Raw genomic sequence first — 23,133 nt, forward strand, 5'->3', positions numbered from 1 at the left:
ACTTCCAGCAAAGAAATAAACAAATGCCAACAGTTGAGCCAGGGCTTTAGGCATAGCAGACATGTACTCCTTCAATGAACTGTAGCTCGGTTCCTTTTTTATTCTATTTTGAAACAAGCTTTTACTAAGTTGACCTAGCTGGCTTTGGTTTTCTTTGTAGCCTCTGCAGAACCTGGCCACGGCCGCCATACTGTCTGGAGGGTTGTAAGGCCTCTGCCACCATGCCTGGCCGAAACTCATTCTTCAAATGATTATTGTCGCTACATACCTATACACATGTATGCACAATATATAAAGACAATTAGCTGAGCCCTTGTTATTGTTTGTGTGTATCTGATTCAGTTTGTGTGTATCTGATCATTTTGTGTTGGATGATGGCCAGTCAGGAGAGGCTAATTCTCCCTCTCTCATCCGTTGCCTATAGTTCTTTGTCTAATGGTAGGACTGTGACATTTTTCACCATTTTTACGTACCTATCTGCCACTAAAGAATGAACACTCTGCAATAGACATAAAATTAGAAAAACAATTAGCTTTACATCCTACTTCATGACTCATTTTTTTTCAAATTTTTATTTTTTATATTAATTACAGTTTATTAACTTTGTATCCCAGCTGTAGCCCCCTTCTTTATTCCCTCCCAATCCCACCCTTCCTCATCTCCTCCCTGCCCCTCTCTAAGTCCACTGATAGAGGAGGTCCTCCTCCCCTTCCATCTGACTCTAATTTATCAGGTCTTGTCAGGGCTGGTTGCATTGTCTGTGGCCTAGCAAGGCTGCTCCTCCCTCATGTGGGAGGGAGATCAAAGAGCCAGCCACTAAGTTCATGTCATAAACAGTCCCTGTTTCCCTTACTGGGGTAACCCACTTGGATATCGAACTGCCATGGCTACTTCTGAGCAGGGGTTCTAGGTTATATCCATACATGGTCCTTGGTTGGAGAATCACTCTCAGAAAAGACCCCTGTGCCCAGATATATTGGTCCTTGTAGAGCTCCTGTCCTCTCCAGGTTTTACTAAATCCCCCTTCTTTCATATGATTCCTTGTACTCTGCCCAGGGTTTGGTTATGAGTCTCAGCATCTGTTTGGATACATTGCTAGCTCGAGTCCTTCAGAGGCCCTCTGTGGTAGGCTTCTGACCTGTTTCTTCTTTTCTCCTACTTCTGATGTCCATCCCAGTTGTCTTTCTAAGTGGGGATTGATGATCTTACCCCACATCCTCCTTCTTGTTTAGCTTCTTTAGGTGTACAGATTTTAGTATATTTATTCTGTCTTATAGGTCTAGTACCCACTTATAAGTGAGTATATACTGTGTGTGTCTTTCTGCTTCTGGGATACCTCACTCAGGATGGTCTTTTCTAGATCCCACCATTTGCCTGCAAAGTTGATTATTTCCTTGTTTGTAATTGCCGAGTAGTATTCCATTGTGTAAATATACCACAGTTTCTGTATTCATTCCTTTGTTGAGGGAATTCTGGGTTGTTTCCAGGTTCTGGCTATTACGAATAAAGCTGCTACAAACATGGTTTGACCCATCCTGCAGGTCTGTCACCAGAGATTGTGAATGGCAGAGTGGGAATGAAAAAGGGGACAAGGGCAAGAGAAATGAAGACCAAGAAAGTATCTCTGATCAAAGTCTCTGTTTATTATTTTTAGTATATCCTTTATATGGGCATGACGAAAGGAATGTAATTACCTTTGGCAGGGTTACTAAGTGACTAGAAATCACAGGATGGCCCACCAAGATGTGCTAATAATGGTTGTTTGGAAAGTTTCTCAGAAGAGTTACTTAGGAAGCCCTGAGGGAGAGGAGGATTTAAGGTATTTCAGGAAGATGATCTTATAGAAAGCCCAAGGTCAGCCAGGAATGCACTATTATATCCGGTAGTAGGCTGGTCAAACCAGATGCCAAAATTCAGGGGGCAACAAGGTGCCAGGAGGTCCCCAACAATGGTTGAGCAAATGTCCTTGTTGTGTACTTGAGACTCTTTTGGGTATATGCCTAGGAGTGGTATAGCTGGATCTTGAGGTAGCACTATTCCTAATTGTCTGAGAAAGTGCCAGATTGATTTCCAAAGTGGTTGTACAAGTTTACATTCCCACCATCAGTGGAGAAGTGTTCCCCTTTCTCCACAACCTCTCCAGCATGTGTTGTCACTTGAGTTTTTGATCTTAGCCATTCTGATGGGTGTAAAGTGAAATCTCAGGGTTGTTTTGATTTGCATCTCCCTGACGGCTAAAGACATTGAGAACTTCTTTAAGTGTTTCTCTGCCATTCTATATTTCTCTACAGAGAATTCTCTGTTTAGCTCCATACCACATTTTTTTTATTGGATTGCTTGATTTGTTGCTTTTTATCTTTAGTTCTTTATATATTCTGGATATTAGCCCTCTGTCAGATAAAGGGTTGGTGAAGATCCTTTCCCAGTCTATAGGTTGTTGTTTTGTTCTCATGATGGTGTCATGACTCATTTTTAAAAGTTCTGGATAAACTATGGAATGATGTAAAGCTACATAGAGAGAGAGAGACAGAGGCCTATCTGCACAAAACCCAGCAACCCCACTGGAAATACAAGGCAGGTGTGGGAGTCCATCGTGAATGTTTTGCAGGCAGCCAAATACCAGTGTATTCAATTAACAATCCATGGAGCAGAGCCACACAGCTGGGTCCAGCCAACTCACAGAATCATGAGAGATAAAAATTGTCATTGTTTCAAGTCAAAATACTTGGAGGTTATTATGCACTGGTAGAAAAATCTAGACAACCTGGAAGAAAGACCACCCGGAACTGTTGGTTGCCTTACTGGTTATTGTCTTTCTCTATGCTGTTGTTTTTTGTCAGCCTGACAGACCTGGACATATCTGGAAAGATGGAATCTCTACTGAGCAATGGCCTCCGTTGGCTTGCCCTGTGGCATGACTGGGTGGCGTTTTCCTGGCTGTGGACGGCTGTGGTCATCCCGCCTGTGGCAATGGTTCTGCAAGGTGTTGGAAAGAGGCTGATGCAGCTGCTGAGGATCCCTTGCCATGTCCTCTGCTTTGGTTCCTGCCTCCAGGTTTTCACTCTGAGTTCCTGCCTGGGCGTTTTTCAATGAGGATCTGTGATCAGCAAATACAAGACAAACATAATCTTTCCTCCTCAAGCTGCTCTTGGCCATGGTCTTTACCTCAGACTAAATAACCCCCAACTTCTTTTTGTACATCAGCTGTTCTCATTTTCTACCTGAAACCTGAAGACATGTTTCCCAGGCTCCCAGAGCACAGCTCTACTACCTGATGCCAATTTGAAGTCCTTGAGAGGAAATGTGATAGGTGGAATTTTGAAAAATACTTTGTTCTCAGAAAGAATGGGAGGGTGGTGGCTGGCTCAAGGAAGAGCTGCCTTTCTCCTCCTTTCACTCCTCTTCCTGGACACTTTTTTTGTGGAGAATGTTTGACAGCAGCATCCCAGGAAGTGTTGTGGAGCTGCCAGTGGAGTCCTGGCTGCCTTGTAGAAACAGCAAGGCGGAGCGCTGCATAGCCCTTTCTTTCTCGGCGACGTCACATAGGGTGAGGCAATGAGGCAACACTCAGTCTGGGACCACTTGAGAAATATTATCTTTTCTGTGAGAAATGCAATCTCAGTTGCATGAGTCGTCGACAGAGATTCAGAATGGTGAGACACAATGGAGCGATACCGAAAGCCACCTAGTTCCATACAAACCGCTGCCTGTGTGCCAACAGGAGCAAGTAGCTATTTCCAACAGTGAGGAGAGAAACTTATTTTTTTTCTTGATTTCATTTAGTGTAGCAAATGAGGAGAGGTTTGTGACTTTAAATGTCTGCTTACACCAGTGTGCCTGGTTACACCTAATTTAAGATCCTGTAGTGCGGCATTGCTGACAGTTGCTGTGAGGTGCTTCAAACTCTTTCCTCTCAGAGGAAACGTGTTTGGAGATTTTACTTGTAGTTTATAAGCTTCAGGGCCAACTGCAGAGGGATTTTGAGAGAAGGGAAAGGGACCCACCCTTCTCTTTGCTGCTCTGGGTCACAGCCTGCTGAGAAGCTGGAAATCACATTGTGTGAGATGTGTCCTAGAAGGTAGCTGAGCGATCCGTCTTCACAAGCTACGAGATGAGGGGGAGTGGGAACCTGGCACATTTAGAGAATGTGATATTCTGACATGATGGGATTCTAGGATCTGTTCTATTTTTTCTCTGAAATTGTTGTAGGGACATATGGCCCTCTACCTTGTAGGCAGCAGGAGCCACAGTGGCAGGAACATTCTGACAAAATCTCCACTCAGCATGAGAAGGAAGTGTTCCCTGAGATACCTTGACAATGGGCCCATAGAGCATGAGGGATAACTGAGAGGTGGACATGACCCAAAGCGACCTCACTCCAAATGCATGTTGATGTGCAGAAATAAATACCGACCTCTGCCATGAATCTTTCTATTATTCCTAGCCATGAGGCATAATATGTTCAGTGGGGTCAGAACTGCAATTTTAAAATTCGTTTATTCATCAGCACAGTCAGCCTAATTATTGAACATCCGTTATATTTAAAGACAAGGAGACCAAAAGAGCCAACAGGGCCCTTGCAGACAGGCTTGCAAAGATTGATGCACCAACCAAGGATCATGCATGGTGAGGACCTAGAACTGCTGCTCAGATGTAGCCTATAGTCAGCTTAGTCTCCATGGGGGGGTTCCTAGTAAGGGGAGCAGGGACTGTCTCTGACATGGCCTCTGTTACCCACTCTTTCATCACTTCCTCCTGGCAGGGTGACCTTGCCAGACCACAGAGGAAGAAGATGCAGGCAGTCCTGATGGACTTGATAGGCTGGGGTCAGATGGTAGGGGAGGAGGGCTCCCCTTTCTGTGAACAAGAGGAAGGAGATGGGGGAAATGAAGGAGGAGGATGAGTAGCATCAAGAGGAGACAAGGGAGGGAGCTACAATCTGGATATAAAGAGAATAAATTATAAAGTAATAAATTTATTAAGATTATTATTATTACATGCGTGTGTGTGTGTGTGTGTGTGTGTGTGTGTGTGTGTGTGTGTGTGTGTAGGACACAGGACAATACTGGGGGTCAGTTCACAGCTTCCCCCTGGTTGAGGCTCTTCACCTTCATCCTGCTGCCACACTGCATACCCAAGCCTCCCTGGCTCACACGCTTCTGCGCCATCCTTACTTTTCAGCCTCACGACTCACCGCAGGAGTGCTAGGAGGACAGATGTGTGTTAGTGCACCTGACCTCACATTTGTTTTGAGGATCTGAACTCGGGTCATCAGGGTTTCACATGCAGCAAATGCTTTTGCCCACTAAGCCATTTCCTTCATCCCAAAAGCATTATTTTGAGCACAAGAGATAGATTTATAAGTAGGGGAAACTAGGTCACTGAGAGCTAAGGTAGGAAGCTGATAGAAGAATGAGTAGAAAGAAAAATTAAAATCTTAAAATCAGGGCTATGGCCAGTGCCCTGGGCTGCCTGACAGAACTTGAAGGTAAGATCTGATTGCTGAAGACACCGCACACTTCAGACTCAAGATTTCAAGAAATTGAGCTGAAAGTGACCTGGAAGCCTCTTATCTGAGTGTTAGCTCTAATAGGTCAGAAGGGCAATGCGACGTGCCAGGAGAGAAGCAATTGGTAGTCTTGCCTGGCTGCAAAGCCCAAGAGCCCCAGCAATGGCTGGGCTAGTGAGATATCTCTAATGGTGCAATAATGGCAATTTTATCTTCGGGATTAACCAACAGATGGCTAATTGTACTGTAGCCTGCTCAGTAGGAGGAAACTCATGCCTCTTGCTGTAAACTCAGCTAACTACCTGTGCCTAGAGAGATCATAGACTCCAGAAGGGAACCCACTACAGCCCAAAAAGTATAGTGTCTGTTTTCTAAATGCTTGTCTTTATACTCACAGATAAATATAGCTCTCACTCCCTATCAAAGAAGCTTGTTTTCGCAACAGACAGAAACTGTTACCAGATACACAACTGGTCAAAGTGCACAGGCAGCTGGGGGGGGGGGTTGGTGTCCAGCTGCTATATTTGTAATTCACCCCCTACAGCTAATGCTCAGGGAAAATCTCAGAGAAGAGGGTGGAAATATTGTAAGAGCCAGAGGCACAGTACACCTGCTGCTAGGTAGTGTCTCCCACATCCTGGGAATCTGCCCTCGTGAAAGCTCAGCAATATGGTCATCTAAACACCAACAAAATGACAACACCACTTGAAATGCCAAGGGGAAATCACATGGTCCCATTCTCTAATATAGTTTTGCAGGTAGTCCGGGCACGTTTCCTCCAGGGATGAACTCATGTAGGGGTTGTTCAATCCCAAGTGATACGCATGTGCTCATGATTAAAGTACAGATGTAACAGTAATAGTTACAGAAGAGCTCACGAATCTGAGAGGGATAGGGAGACACAGAAGGAGCTATAAGGAAGAAGGAAACAAGAGCAGTCTAGATAGCCTGCTCACACATGACGTCATCAAGAAACTTATTTTCAAAAAATCAATTTGGAGGGGAAGAGGGTGGGACTGGGGGAGTTGAGGGAGGGTGCTTCAATCGGGATATCTAATGAATAAGCTGTGAAGAAAACAATTTTAAAAAAGTCAATCCCAACGGTGCACAGTAGAAAGCAAGAGTGAAGACATTGCTATTGAGTAGGGCGTTAACATTTACTCAGCCAGAAAATCTGTCCTTTTGAAAAGATGTCATGAAGTCAACTGACGTCCCAGGCAAAGCTGTGATGAGCCAGAGTACATCACACATATTTTTGGTGCAAGTCTTGTTTGGTGCGTAGGCTCATGCTGGCGTCCACTGAACCGCAGATGAATTTAAGAAACAAGCATTGCCACACTGAAGACAAAGGTGAGTGAGTTTACTAAGGCGGTCTACACCTCTAGAAGAAGAAGAAGAAGAAGAGGCAGCTGTCCGTTCAGATGCGTGATTTCAGCATCTGCTGAGTCAACAGTGAGTGCTAAGTGCCAGCCAACTCTACAAGAGTACCTGTGCCGATGTTGGTGTCTGTCATTGCAACGCACTCTTTTAGGTGCTGAATTCCCATCTTAGGGTTTTCTCCCTTTAAAAAGTTAATTTTTCCCCTTCACTATTTTAAGCTGTCAGCATTGTTTGCACAATTTTCTATGCTCTGCGTTTATTCTTTGCATCATTTCCAAAGCCACAGGTGTGCATCCTAGGAGGATTCTTCAAGTACGCTAGTCCTTGTCACACAAATGTCAGTTTTGCAAACATCACTGTACAAAAATGTGTTATCATAACATCCAGTTGGTGTGTAATTTCTTTGTATCTACCTACAGACATCATGACCTTGTTAATAAAGTCAGAGTTCTTTGCTTTGCAATCTGCACTTGTGAAAGACTTCTTGAGATTTCTGTCTTTGGGGTGCATGTGGTAATGCTTACAGTGTATTATTATTGCTGTTATCGTTATTATGATTATGATTATTATTGAAGAGGAAGGGACCAAGGGTTGGTGCCCATCATCACTGATCTGTTTGCTTAAACAGTCTTCACTCGCTGAAGTCCCCTCTCCAACCCTGTAATACCCTTAGTTCAGCAACCACTTTGGAGTAAATCTATGATACCAACCACAATGACACACATTTGTATATTTTAATGTTTGACCTTTCCTCCATAAACATGGCTTGCCAGTTAGAGCCATGCAACTGTGTTTGTTATAACAGAGTACTTATATGTGCAGTATACATGTGTCATTATTATTTGTTTTGATATGTCAGTGGCCTGTGACATTCTGTCACATTTTGTTCCTAAAATCATACCCCTTTTAATATACAAATTTTTATATGTTACGTTTAACATAACAAACACTTAAATTAAAAAAATATTTAGGATTTTGCTTTTTTGTGATTTGAGACTTCAGGAATTTTGTTCACCGGATGCTAACATTTGTTGTTTTCTTTTTTTGGGATTACGACCCAAGCTGGACTCAGATGTGTGATATACTAATGCATTAAAACTCCCATTTCAAAAGCCTTGAAACACGCTGACTATGGCTTTCTTTGCTGTGGTTATGCATTGGGGATTTGTTTCCAGAGCACTGGAGAGAAAGAGTGTGAAGCCAACAGTGACAGGGCTGTTTATAATTAGGAGGATGTGGATATGGAAATCTTAGAAGTCTGACTAGAGGACCATGCAAATCTCTCTAATGGTAATAAAAGGTTTTCTAATAGAACAAAGGTCAATGGCTCAAGGTTAAGACATGTGCAGCTCTCACTGAGGATCTGAGTTTGGTGCCCAGCAGTCATGCCCAGTGGCCACAGCCTCCTCTAGTTCCTGCTCCCAAGGACCTAACACCCTCTCTGGGTTCCAATTGCACTTGCATTCACACATCCATATACACAAAAAATAATGAAAAATAAGCCTTAAGGATAAGGTTTTCAGGAGGCCCCTGAATAGGTTCTGAAAATGAACCACCCTAGCTTAGAGGAGAGGTGAGGCCACCGCAGGGCCGTGGCTCAGGAGCAGCCGGCACAAGTCTGGACCACTTCCCAAAGTGTCAGATGGAGACAGATGACTCCGTTGCCAGCAGAGACACCACCCTGGGGCAGGGGACACAGAGCTCTTCTGATGGGGACCAATTGCAATGGCTTTAAACTCCAGCCGGTAAACATTCCAGTCTATGCCTTTCCCTTGATCTCCCCAAGTCTGTTTCTGAGTTGGAAATTTTGCTAACAAAGGATTGAGTACTTTTTCCATAAAATTGACCTCAACAGAATCCACTGGATAATAACTTTTAAAGGGTGGTCCTTGGAAGCAGGACCTGTGTCATTCCGTGCGATCTCATTCTTGCCGACCTCCTCAGGCTTCACCATCTGTGATGTGTGTGTTTGTGTGTGTGTCCGTGTGTGTACATGCATGTGTGTATGTGTGTATCTGCATGTGTGTGTCTATCTGGATCTCTCTATATGTGTGTACATGCAAGTGTATATACGGATGTATGTGCAAGTGTATGTTTGTATGTATGTGTTTCAACTTGACACAAGTTGGAATCATCTGAGAACTGGGAACCTCGGTTGAAGAATGGCTTCCATCAGATTGGCTTTTGGACAATTCTGTCTGGGCATTTTCTTGATTGATGTGAAAAGCTGCAGCCCAGTGTGGACAGCGCCATCCCTGGGCAGGAGATCCTGTGGTGTCTAAGAAAGGGAGCTGGACGTGAGCCCGGAGAGTGAGCCAGTAAGCAGCACTCCTCCTTGACTCAGGAACCTCCAGGTTCCTGCCGAGTTTCCACCCTGACTTCCCTTCACGATGGATTCTAAACTGTAAGCGGAAATAAACCCTTTTTCTTCCCATGTTGCTTTGGTCATCGTAGTGGTTTGAATGATATGTCCCTGGTAAATCTTGGCCCCTTGAATGTGCTGCTCATGGTCAGTGGCTTTTTGAGGAAGATTGTGAGGTTTGGCTTTGCAGGATGGAGTATGTCACTGAGGCCAGGCTTTGAGATTTCAAAGGACTCTCTCATTTCAAGTTAGGTCTCTCCATTTCCTGTGTGGTGTTTCAGATGTGAGCTCTTAGCTGCTGGTCCAGGTGCTCACAGCCTTCTAACTCTGACTCCCTGGAACTGTAAGCCCCAAGGAAACCCTCTATAAGCTGCTCTGGCTCCGGTGATCTATCAGCAATAGAAAAGAAACAGACGCAGCCACAGGCTTTATCACAGCAGTAGGAAGCAAGTGGGGCATCACTTATTCTTTTTCCTGCTTCTGGCCTTCATGGCCCTCAGACAAGCCAAGTGCCTTGTCTTCCAGGGGTCTCTTCTGTGCTGTGTATCTACATGGAGCACTTTTTACATGGGTTGTTACATAGTTCTACTGTGTAGCTTGTGGAGCTAGTTGATGACATTGCTGGCGTCTTCAGGGACGCAAGTGGAGACCACTAACATATTTTAAAAAGTGAAGTTTTTGTCTTTGTTATACTTTATGGCCAATCTCTCTAAAGTCAGCCTTCCATCCATTTTAAGTACCACTAACCACCACCCCCACTCCGGGACATCATGGGTTTTCAGAATTAGACTTTTAGGATTTTATCATCTGGTATTCTAATCTTTCAGAATCACCACTTAAGCGCGTATAGATATTTATCATTTTACATTTTTTTTTAATCATTGGGGCTTTCAACACTTAGAATTATGGCATTCGGAAGTATGCCTTCGGGGATTATGACTGGTGCTTATATAGATCTCTCATGATGACACAACTGACCTTGTGGACTAAGAGAACAAATTTGTGATACTTTCAACTCATTGCTACAAATGTTGAAGGAGTTCATTAACAATTTCAGATATTTATCGAGCATTTGCTATGTACTTGGAGCTAGGCTAAACGTTGGAGTCTCAATGGTGACCAAGTTAACTGCTCTGCCATCAAGGAGTATCTCTTGTTCTGTACTCCTGATACTAAGTATATCCTCACTCAGTGAGGAAGCAAGACAATACATACAGAAGTAAATAGTATATAACAGGTAACAATAACCTCTTTAAAAAAAAATGAAGACAAGTGTGGCAATTAGCAACAGCCTACAGCTACTGTATCTCAAACCCCAGAGCCTGTGACTAGAGTATTTTGTACAGCAAAAGTGACTTTGTGAGTGCAGTTGAGCTAAGGGTTATTGAGGCAATGAAATCACACATTTCCTTTAAGAGGAGGAGAGAAATGTCAAAGGCAGACAAAGAAAGGAGCTCCATGCATGGAAGCAGAAATGCTGTGAAACCACTGGCTTGGAAGATAGAAGAAAGGGCAGAGCCCAGAAACACAGACTAGCTGCAAAGCTGAAAGGCTCAAGGATGTGTTCTCCCCAGGAAAAATGGAAAGTTTACTGACACCTTCATTTTCATTTTCATGACAGTCTCACGGAGCTCAAGCTGATCTTGAACTCATTATGTGGCCGAAGAAAACCCTTCACCTCTGACCCTCCGCCCTTCACTCCTCTGCCTCAGTGCTGGGATTACAAATGTGTCCCGTCACACCCAATTTATGTGCTTGTCTTTGTGGGTGTTAGTGTGCAGGTGAGGGCAGCCTGACAGGGGTGAGTTGTTAGGGTGGAATGCACAGGGTTTGTAGTGAGGTGAGTAGGACGCATGAGACCAGGGGGCAAAAGCCAGTGTGTGAAGTTCTGGCGACACCGAACACCTTCCAGGAAGAATGTATTTGTGGTGGAAAACTGTGAGTTAGATGTTTCTGAGGCTTGCTGGTCATGTAAGTGGAGGTGAGATGTAGCCAATTGGAACATAATATCTGAAGTTCAGGACAGCTCTGGAGTTGATGACATCACCTCTGAAACCCCAGCCACTAAAGATGTGTGTGAGAGAAGAGAGAGAGACAGAGACAAAGACAGAGAGACAAAGACAGAGATACTAGGACCTGGGTCTTGGGACACAGTAATCTTTAAAACCCTTGAGGAAGACAGCTCATCAGAGAGAAGGAGTAAGACCGTGGACCTTGTTATTTCCATCTTCAAGGCAAGTCAAAGCCAATGTTTGCAACTCCTGGCCTGACTGAAGCTTGACAAATGGCAGCCTGCCCCTTTGTAAAGGTCCTAAGAAGTAGCCATTGACTTGGCCTGTTTGCCTTGGCTCTCACGGAGCTTTTAAAATGCTAAGAAGCTTGATTCTGTCGGACAGCTGTGAATACAAGACTCAGCTCTAGAACTGAGCTCTTCCTGGGGCTGGCACAGCCCTTACCCACCAGTGACTGCCTGCAAGAGGCTTAGCAGCACCTAGGCTTCTGCTCCAAGATACAGCTCCCTGGCTGCAACCAGATCGTACTAAGGCTCTTCTTGATTGCTGGGGAAGGCTGAGTATTTGCTTTCAGCGCCTTGGCTAGGACAAGTCCCCGCTTACCTGGCACACTGGAGATTTGTGTTTGGAAATTATCTGTCTATGACAAACAGTGTGAGTGCTGAGCCCAGAGAAACCCTCCTGCAGCTAGCCCTCCTGACTGATTGTGACCAGGACACAGTGTGAACTGGCTGCCAATGGGATGGATGGAACCCTTGGGCAATAGTTCAGGAGACCCCGGATGTAAATCCCCCTTCACCACCTGACTCCCCCTACCCCATAGAATTATAAGGACTTTATAAAGCCGCTTTGCATGACTGCTTCAGCACCAGGCTCTTGTTTCTGGTTGTGGTTCTCAGCCTTAATATCGGACTTACAGAGGGAATGGTGTCTGAAATCTGGACCCCATCCCTGGAGATTAGGATTTAATTGTCTACAAATGTGGTCGGACAACTGGGTTAAACAGCAACACCGCCAGGTGACTCTAATGTGCAATCACAGTGGAGAAGCGCCCATATCACCAGGAGGAACTTGTCTTTGGAGGCCTTGCCACCGCTGACGATGGCTGTGCTTTGGGGCACAAGCCCAGCTCTCTGAAGGTCTTTGCAAGCAGCAGCAGCAGATTCCAGCAGAGCTGAAGGCGCGCTGTCTAGGAAAAGTAGAACTCTAAATAGATACACTACACGAAGGATGTGCTCGCTGATCAGACCAAGCTAAGGTGCACTTCTGTCTATGCAAATCGGGATTTTACGGATACTCCTGGGCAGGCATCCAGATGTAGTCATAGAGGTACGGAGTCTCCTTGAGGAATCTCGGGAGAGACCCCTGAGAGAGTGGACAGAGCCGTCCGTACTAAAACACTTGTCTCTGAGCCAGCAACTTCTGCAGTTACGCAGTAAGTAGGTTCTCAGAGATGCGCGGTGTCCCTTTTGGACAGTGTCTTACTATGTAGTGCCAGCTGGCCTGGAACTCACCATGTACCTCTGCTTGGTATTGAACTCAAAGCTGCTGGGACTAAAGGCTAGTACCACCACTCAGTATACTGAGGACCCTTCAGACTTACCTGATAAGCACCTGAGCTATATTTAACGAGGGATCAGGTGATACCTACCCAAGCCAATTTGGGGAATGCGTGGCCAACTCAGAGGACAGCCCATCAACTCCTACAGACCCTTGGGAAAAGAGAAGCTTCAGCGGCCCCGCCCTCCCGCCCCGCCTCCCTGCACGATCGTTGCCGTGGCAGCGCGGGACGAGGCCCAAGCGGTGGCTGTACCACTCTTCCTCCCCAAAGGCCCTGGGTGGGTCCCCGGTTCGGCCCAGCGCTCCGCCCCACCATGCTCGGGGCAGACTCGGGAGCCTGGTGGGAGCCCTGGAGGAGGGGCGTCCTTCGGGGTCGCAGAGCTGCCGAGCGAGCGGGTTACGCTTCAGGGCAACTTCGAGATGGGGAGGGCAATCTGCGGTGTGGCGCTGGCCCTGCGGTGGCGACGCATCCAGCCCGAGCTCCCGGCGGGTGAGTGGCGGCCCCCCACCTTCCCATCCCCCACCCCGCAGCCAGCGCGTCCTCCTGTCACCTACACCCCTCTGCCCCTCCCCCTCCCAGCCTCCTGGAGGGGTTGTGATGGCCAACCAGGAAGTTGCAGTTCACCTTCCACCTGGAACAAGTTTTGAAACGCGCTTTTTTTTTTTTTTTATGAATTTCTATGAAATATCACACCACAGATTTGTGCTTTACTTAAACTTACCATCTCTTATAGGTTTTTATTAGAAAGTGCGATGCTGCAGTTTGCAGTAGAAATATTTTGAGTCGTCTTCGACGAGAGGAGGCTTTTGCAGGAGAGTGGAATGTGGTTCACAGCCTGGTTTAACTAGCTAAGAGTTTGTAAGATTAAAAACAGCTGATTCCTCCCACCTCCGCAGTGGGGGGGGAAAATCCTTGTGCCGCGCTTTCTCATAGAATGGAAAAGTGCCTGTTTAAAAGTTTCTTGTTCAAACGTCTAAGAAAATGACAACATCCAGTCAGGGACCAGCACCATGGAGGAGTGTGAATTCCTCCTGAGACACTTGTGCAGCGAAAACTGCTTTGGGCTTTAAGTAAAATGTTTTCACATCTTTTGAAAACCCAAGGTGAAATAGTTTCCTGAACCTTTGAAACTACAAGCTAGGCGCCAGGATGCGCAATCTCTTTGTTAGGCTGTAAATCAGCCCGAGTTGGGGAATAAAAATGCTGGTGACTAGAATTTGGATGAGCCCAAGGAACCAGTTTAAGCCACAAGCCAACACATTCCAAAGACTGCAGTTAGAACCCACCTAGGCCAGGGCTGTAGCAGGAATGTGACACTTGGAAAGAAATGCTGTTTTACAGTGAATGGTGGTTGAGGAAAAATAGGTTTAATGAGCACTCCTGGTAACAGAACTGGAAAAGCTCTCTTGACAGTTTGTTCCTCCGAAGTTTGCAAGTGCTTATTCTGTTTAATTTTGCCCTAAGACCCTTTGGTTTTCTTTCCCTTCATGTGAACAACACGCTAGCTTTCTTTGCAATTAACACCCGGTATTTAAACCACCTTGAGCTTCTAATATTGGAGCCTCAGAAACCTGGCACTTTTTTTAAATCTGTAGAACAGCCCAAGAGACAGTTGACTAAATGCAGTGGGGGTGATGGTATTAGGTGACAGCATAAATGAAGCACTCTGTTGCCTTGGAGAGAAATGAGTGAAGAGAGCTTCAGAGCAGGGGAGAGATGTACCAGAACCATCACACTCAGGAGGCCATGGTGTTGGGATGAGTGGTATAGGAGGCCATGGCTTGGCAGGTACTTTATGACCCAGAGTGGGCCTGGCTCATGAGGTCTACAGACATTATTGTATGGTGTCTATGAGCTGTTACCAGAACATTCCATCGGTTGGTTGGTTGGTTGGTTGGTTGGTTTTCCAAGACTGGGTTTCTCTTCGCTGTTCTGGACTGGCTTTGTAGACCAGGCTTGCCTCAAACTCAGAGATTGCCTGCCTCTGCTTTCCCAAGTGCTGGGATTAAAGGCATGAAGCACCATGCCCAGTCCAGATCATTCAGTTTTTAAACTCATAGTATCTTAGAGGTTTCACTGATGAAACAAAATACGATGTGATCTTTCCTAAATTGTCCATCCATCTTGACCATGGTGAAGGAAGACACCATGTATTTTTCGAAGGCTATCACTGCCGGAATCATGGCTAACTGATGGTCTTGTTGGCAGCGAAAGCGAGTATGACCCTCGTGACTGCAGTTTCCTTATTGGGTTCAAGGCTGACTTAGAGCAACAGTTGTGTTATCCTTCTCTGCAGATATGAGGCATATGAGGAGCCACGGGTCAAGGTGAGAGGCTTGAGTACACCAGTACTTAGATTTGGCCTTTTATCTTTAAGTGAAGGAATGTTTTCAGTTTAGTAAGTCAGGTCTTGTTAAGGTCTTGTTAAGCACTCATTGCCTCGTAAGCTGAGTGCTTCAGAACTTAGTGCTCACACGTTGTTGAACGCTTTGAAGACACAGCACCAGGACTAGCAGCCTCAACTAACACCCGCAGACATGACTCCAGAGGTTGAGACTGGCCCCAGCCATTCAGCCATCAAATATGAAATAACCAGTACTTTGTGAGGCCATCTAAAGATATGCTGGATGTGGGCCCCATCTTGAAGAGCTTCAGTGTGCTTAAAGGGAAGTGATCTGTTCATGATAGGGGAATTGTCATGAAGGGCTGATTAGTTGTTTAAGTCCCTACTTCTTAAAAATTTACAGGGATAGAATTAAATTTTAAAAAAAAGAAAAGAAAAGAAAGACAAAAAATTTAAGGGGGGAAAAAAGGAAAAATTGAGCTTCATGGTATTTTATAAGGGTTTTTCAGATACCAAAATGTTCGGTGAGGGCCAGGGGTGCAGCTCAGTGGTAGAGTTTATGACTGGTGGCCTGGAATGTGTGAGGTCCCACGTTCAGTTTCCACACTCCTCTGAAGACCTGCAGAGGGAATCCTTCCTTGTGATTGTAGCCTTAGTGTCTTCTGCTATTCCTCGGCTTGTGGTTAGGTAACTCTGTGTCTTCAGATGGTCTTACATTATCTCCCTGTGTTTCCCGACCTTCCTATAAGGTCAGCTGCCACTAGAGTTAAGAGTCACCTTAATTCTAGGCTACTCTCCTAGCTGAATTACAATGGCTGACTGTTCCCCAGTCTGGCTCTTTTCAAGGTTCCAACAGGTAATAGATTTGGGGGGGAGGGTGACAGTTTATCTCACTGAATTTATGATGGGAGTTGGAGAGATAGTCTCAGTTGAAGGGATAAATCAAGAGCAGAAAATGAAAGGCTGTTGCCTGGGGATAGTAACTGATGAACATCAGTTAGGATAGTAATAGAATCTTCAAAAGTAAACAGGCCTGATGGCAAGAACTTCAGGTTTAAGTTAGTACAAAGATAAAGTTCTCTCATGTCTCTTTTCTTTAATTTTAAATTGCTCCACAGCATCTATTCCAAGTCTGTTACTACCGATGGTCTGTCACATCCTTATTGAAACTGCCCACCTTCTGAAACTCCTCAGTGTGAATGGCTTTGCCTTGCATTCTATTCACTGGTGCCCTTCACTAGCTACTTCACAGCTATGGCAGGGATGTTCATCATCTCTCAAGTCTTCCTGGGCTCAGGAAGGAAGGATGCAGTCTCCTCCTTCACAGACATTGACTTCTTCCTCTCAGCGCTTTTCCTTAAGCATGGTTAAGTGCTCAGGCCTTTCCCTTTCTAACAGCACATGTTCTGTCTCTTCAAAGGTTCCTTCCCATTTCCCGGCCTCCCTCTCACTTTGTCTAGTGGGATTTTAGATAAATAGTGTCTCACATTTCTTCCCTTGAGTCACTGCTGTTTCATCCCTCAATTCTATATGTACTCTCTTCCCCTCTGCTGAAACTGTCCAGGAAAAGGTTATAAGCATTTTTTTTTCTGAATGTTCAAACAAATGGGAAATTCCACTCATTTCCTTTATGTATTTCTCCTTCCTGTGACTCAAGTCCATTGACTTGATGCCAACAGCATCCAGCTTTTCCAGTCCCCCACTGGACTTCATTCTCCATGCTTGTAATGGTGTTCCCCAAAAGTCTGGTCTGTTATGACTCTACGTATGCTTTCTAGACAGTGTAGCCAGCTGTCCAGCAGACCCAAACTGCTCCAAAGTCACTTTGTAGCCATCATTGATATTTGATCAACTGCTGTTGTTTTGCAGTGCTCGTATCTTGGGGTCAGGCCATGCATAGTTTCAGACACCCAATGGAACATAACCCTGATGGATAAGAGGAATTACTGCATTTCTGAAGATCAGATCAGCTGTGACCCCCCAAAGAGTGGTTGGTTCTAGAAATGAGTCAGCAGGTGCTACTATGCTTAGGCCCCAAGGGGCGTCCCGAGGGAGAAGGCCAAGTTTAGAGATGACACCATTAGACAGGATCTACCTTCGCCTGAACTTGACCCATTTCATCCACCAACCCTATATGGGAAGAGATTAGGATTTACTTACCTCAGTTCCCTCTCTGTATTCAAAGCCAACAGTCCTTGGGCAGAGGTAAGAAAAACCTGGCTGTCGGGCACCTGCTGTGGTTTCAGTGCACTGTGCAAGTGGAGAGTCATGGGGTTCAGATCTGGATGGAGGAGGGAAGGCTGTCCCTGAGGCTTACTCTCAGCATCTTGGTAAGTCCCAGACACTGTGGACAACACTGAAGGAATATGTTTATGATGGTTTGCTGGCCTCATGAGTAAGTATCAACTCCTCACCTATGGGAGGATTATCACCTCCCACCTCCACTTTAAGAACTGGAATTCTGTGTAAACATTTGTAAGGGGATCTCCAATATAACACACATCAAAGTGAAAGCTTCTTCATCAGAGTGGTGAGCCTGTCTCCCTGGTTCCCACCTTACCTAATGGGACTACATTTGTCTTCACCCATAGAGTAGCAGAGAATGGGCCGAGAGGCACCCCAGCTAAGGGAGCACAAGGTCTCCAGCATCTACCTCTGCCTGACTCTGCACCTTTATCTCCCAGTGCATTCCTCAAGTGTCAACATCTTGTGAGAGACCTGATGACAGAAACAGCTCCATAGGCTGTGTTTTCCACGTGACTCCTGCTACCTAGAACTGGCATCCTCTTCTTTCAGTGTTTCAATGTTCACACTCATTAAAACTAATGAAGATTCATTTTAGATTTCCCCTCATTCTCTTCAGGCAGTTGGGGCTTATATACTGAGACACGAATAAGCTTTCCATTGTCATTAGAGAACACGCTCCTGGCATGTCTTTAACTTTGTATTGGTCCTAGATTGCTAACATAAGCGTTAGTGTCACTCCATTTCTTTCCTGTGTGGATCTAGAAGGGAGTTTCTCAAGTTTTGCTCAGTTTCCAGGTTAGAGGGACCAGGAGTTGAGCTCTGTCGTATAAACCATCTGGAGCATGAGGCATCATCCAGCTCAGAAAATGGCTTTTTATTATTGCTGCAACAGTCCTTGATCCTCTGGTTAGGGCTGCACACTGGGGCTGCCTTACTTGTGGCTCTCCCATGAATTCATTCATGCTGATGTAAGGTAGTTGTCAAGGTAGCTGTGTGTGACCTAGAAGGGAGCACTATCCCAAAGAGATGAGGGTGAACTCATGCGAGATTCCTGAGTCCAAATGGACTGGGTATAAGGTGCCACGATTCACGGAAGCTCAGAAAGACTTGGGCTGGGTGAAGCTTCATTGTCTTTCGTTTGCAGATGACACATTTAGGGATCTCTGTGGTTGGTCTAGTAAGAGCCCCCAGAGCTCATGTGGGGAACATGTCTCACCTGTTCTTCCTCATTGCTCTGAAGGGAGGGCTCTGGGAAAACAAGCATGGCACATACCTGTGAAAATATACGATCTTCTAAAGTGAAAATTTCAGAAAGCAAATCCTGCCATTGGTCTGTGAGGGTCCCTCTGGTTTTCATTACAAATGGTGATAACGGCTCAGCAAATTAACTGCGTAATTTATTAAAACTCAACACCTTGGAGTGTGAGAATATGTTAGCAAAGCCCCCACATTTCTGGCATCTGTTTGCATGTATAGTATGGAACATATTTCAGGCATGGAGACAGAAGGCTCTCAGGTCTTAACTCTGGGAACTGCAAGTAACTTAGACAAGTCAGTGGACTTGGATGAGTGACAATTTACCTGTAAAATGAAGGATTTGCATTATACCAAAGTCTCTAAAACAAACAAAGAAAAAACTATAAAGAGTACAAACCAGGACTTTTTTTTTTTTCCAACAAAATAAGTTTGAGTAAGCTTTGAATGTTCATTGTGTTCAGCCTTTTGGTGAATGTGGAGAAGCATTTTTGCTTATGGCAGGAGCTTTGCAACCTGAGTGAATTTCTCAGAGGGACAGTGCGGGAAATGGGGTACATGTGTGTCACTTCTCCAGCACTAGGGCATGATGGGAAATGGATGGGTGCTTCTTCACAGGCCTTGTCTGTATGTTAGCAGATTTTTCATGATGGACAGAAGTAATTTCTCATGTCATCTTAATTTTGTTTTATGTTTATGTGATCTTTTCCAAACTTCTGAGCAGACTATAATATTATTAAAATATTATGTTTCAACACTTTTATATAAAGTGAAGGTTTCAATTTTTAATTATGATTTCCAAGTCTATTTTCACATATTTACTACCTTTTACACAATTTAAAGTTGTTTTCTTTAAAAAAAAAAATTCCCACCACAGCTTTGATGAGCTCAGCTGAATTAGATCAGTGACCAGAAAAATCTAAGAAAGCCCAGCTTCGGGACAGCCTTGAAAGCATCTCTTGTTAAGAGGCAAAATGATTTTCTCCATCTTTAAGTTGATACAAACACATTTACTTCCTGGAAGTTTAGCAACAAGAAAGGTAATGCAGAAACATGTGAAAAGGAGGGAAAGAAATGATCCCTTTTAATGGGGTTGGTGGTTACTTGAGATTTAGCCGAGCAGGACTCGTGCTAAGTATTAATCTGCCTAAGCTGTTTGGGAACAGATGTAAGCGAAACAGATACCCAGAGCTCTGCTGCTTACATTCAGACTGAGACATCTGTCAGAGGGCCGTGTGGTCACAAATAATGGAAGCCAGGGCTAACCCCCAAAATGACCTATTCCTCATGGGAGCCAGGGACGCAGTAATTAGTAAGACATGACGCTTTGAGTCGTCACTCTGCACAATAATAAGAAAATGTCTCAGTGTGGGATGTTCCAAAGCTACCAGACTTGAAGGAATTCCTAAGAGATGGATATCAAGATTCAATTTTACATAGCAACTGTATTCTACCTGGTAATGAGGCTTTAAAAATGCCTATTTATCCTGTAGAAATTGCCCAAGATTTTTTTTTTTATTAAGATAAATTGGTCTTCACTGTAACAAAGCCAAGAATAACAACAACATTACCCGAATGCAGAGTGGCTCCCCTCAAGCAGGACTGACAGCTGGACATTTTAGGATGCTGTATGCTGACCTCACCAACAGAAGTCCCGTGCCCTCCCTGCACCATTGAGCAACACAGGCATGGCTAGTGTGACTGAAGAACAAAATCTGAAATAAGATTGAATTTTACCTTATTTAAATTAATGTATACAGAAGTCTGATGGCAACATCATTAGATAGTGCTATAGTAACACAGAGAGGAGGGCATTCACTTGTGCCCTAGGGATGTAACTCAGGGTGACAATGCTTATGAGGCCCTGGGTTCAACCCCCAGCCCAGCGCTTCCAAGAACAACTCCTCAGCATTTATTTTTAATGTATTTTTCCACTCAGGAAGGTATAATTTTCAAAATGTTCATCCCAGCATAGAATGGAGAGAGTCATACAATTTGAGAGGCCCATTCACAAGCGGACCAGCTGCGTCCTTGGCTGGGTATGTGGCACGCAGGAAGCCAAGGCAGGGCATCTCAAGTCCCAGACTCAAATCAGAAGCAAAAACAAAGAAAAAATAATTACCAATTCTGAATCTGGAAATGCCCAAGCGGCAGTAACTCTAAAATGTTTTGAGTATACAAGACAGCTTTGGTTATTTGTGGATTAACTGGCTAGTGACAGTTAAGTAGGCAAAAACCATGCAGTGTTCATCACAGCCATTGTGTTGACTGTTTTTGACAGCTGTGATTTGTGACTGGTTGGAAATGGTCATTATCCTATCTGGTCCCTCCTACCTGGTGAAATTCTGTAGATTAGTGTTTATTCTAAAAGGTGAAGAGCCCATCATAAGACAAACACTTTCAAATATAACCTGTTTTGTTGTCCTTTTCTCTCCTCTCTCCACTCCTGTTGGCTCTTTGGGAATGGAATTGGTACCCGTGTGCCCTCCCTCTCCCTAGGAGAGGGGACAAATCTTTCACTGGCCCCTCAGGGGCACACAGCAAGAGCCACCTGGGGTATGGGGGTGGTGAAGGTCAGTAGATTAGTGATGTGATCCAGATGGCACTGTCCAGAGCTTGGGCTCCTCCAGAGGACTACAGAAATATACATACATCAAAGATGAAGAACTGAGGCAATGGGGAAGACAGCAAACCACTGTTGGATGCAGGAGGAGATGGGGGCCTGCCCTGGAGTATGTTCGGATCCACTGCAGTTTGACAGGATGGCTTTAGAGGACTGAGAAGGCCTTGCAGTCATGAGGTGTTTACCGTTCAACTGTCCATCCCAACCCTTTGCCTGTCGCCATATCTAGCGTGTTTTGTGACTAGAGAACGTGTGAGGTCACAGTGATAACTCAGCAGAACATTGCCAAGCTATAAGTACAGCTCCCTCAAAAGCCTTTGTATGTGTGAACCCTGGCACAGTTTTAGAAGCATTCCATGCTGAGGGAGTGAGTTGTGCCTCTGCATGCATACATGCGTACGTGTGGTACCAAAGAAAAGGGACTCTTAGTAGCTATGATTCTTCCTATGATCTTGGGATTCCCAAAGGCAGGGTGTACTAGCAGAAGTTAGGGGGAGAAAGCAAGGACAGGGCATTGCTGGAAATTAAACCTCATGCTGAAGTTTGACACAAAAACAAGACTTTAGGAGTTCTCAGTATAAGAAATGACTAGAACTAGAGCGGGCAAATAGACACACACACACAGTAAATATTTTTGCACTTTTTTATATCATTGGTATAATGCAGTTACAGTAAGCATAAGGATAAGTCTAAACCAACATACCAGCTGGCGTCAGGGGATTCCTGTGAAAGCTCCAAGACTTTGCATCAGAAACAGTATTGTGCAAACGTCTACGGCTGCTGCGCAACAGGGCCTTGTGCTTGGCTGCAAATAGTGAGCACATATCGATTGGCGTTTGTACCGCCAGGTTCTGTGTTAAGTATCCTATACTGCTTAACCTTTGCAATGAGAATTTATAGTCTAAAAGAGAATTTTATCCCTAGTCCTCCTGGCATTTAAATAAACTTGCTCTAAGCGATACCAGTAAATGGAGTTGACTGGACCTACAGTTGGCCAGTCTGACCTAGCTGTCTGCAGTTCTTCTTATGCTGCCCCTTCAGGGAATCTAGAATTCTCTAGTACCCTCAGGATCAATATCCCACATAGTGATAGTGAAGACACAGGGGCCCGACTTTACCCCTAAAACTTTTCAGACAAAATCCGATGTTTCTTTTTGTCATTTAAGACAATAAGAGAGTTTGTTGCATTTTTCTATCCATTTGTAATTTCTGAGTAATTGAAGTGAATAGGGATTTTACAAGTTATTGAGTTTTTAGCTATTTTAATTATGTGCACACGTGCATGGCTGAATGTCTGTTTGTGCATGTGAGTGAAGGGATCTCTGAAGGCAAAAGGTGGGGGATCTTCTCAAAGCTGGAGATACAAGCAGGTATGAGCCACCCAAGGTGGCTGCTGGAAATGCTCTTCAGAGGAGCCTTCCTCTCAATACCGAATACTGAGGAGAGGAGAAGTGATATTTTGCATACTTTTAGTTAGTTCTTCTCTCAAATCATTTGTGTTTTAGTTTATTTAGGAAGCCCTCACAATGTGCTGGGGTTTCTGACACTAAAATCAGTTTGACAGTTTCTACGTCAACGCCTCTTGGAAAACACAGCGGCAGGATAATGACTTGGTGATTTATGTTTTGTGCGAGTGAGGTATTACGGGGCACTGTGAACAGTCATGGACAAAGAGCTCTAGAAAAAAACTGTCTTGTTCCATGGGGAGGAGGAGGACTGGGGAGACACTGAGGAGAGAGGGCTTTGAGGGTGAGGTCTGAGACTGATTGGGAGCTAGCAACGTAGACAAAGGAAAACAATCCTGAGAATTTTTTGAGAATGTGCAGGAAAGATTTAGGCTT

At 44.7% G+C, this 23,133-nt stretch overlaps 1 protein-coding gene across 1 annotated transcript in view; it reads left to right on the plus strand.

The window, feature by feature from the left end:
• Positions 1-12,931: 12,931 nt before the first annotated feature.
• Positions 12,932-23,133, plus strand: part of Cerkl (ceramide kinase like) — a 101,250-nt gene continuing 91,048 nt past the window's right edge. The window contains 1 exon segment of the mRNA XM_055600582.1: positions 12,932-13,313. Coding sequence (XP_055456557.1) covers positions 12,932-13,313 — 382 coding nt within the window.

Source organism: Psammomys obesus, unplaced genomic scaffold, assembly GCF_907164565.1.
Source record: "Psammomys obesus unplaced genomic scaffold, mPsaObe1.curated_primary_1811, whole genome shotgun sequence".
NCBI classification, from domain to species: domain Eukaryota; kingdom Metazoa; phylum Chordata; class Mammalia; order Rodentia; family Muridae; genus Psammomys; species Psammomys obesus.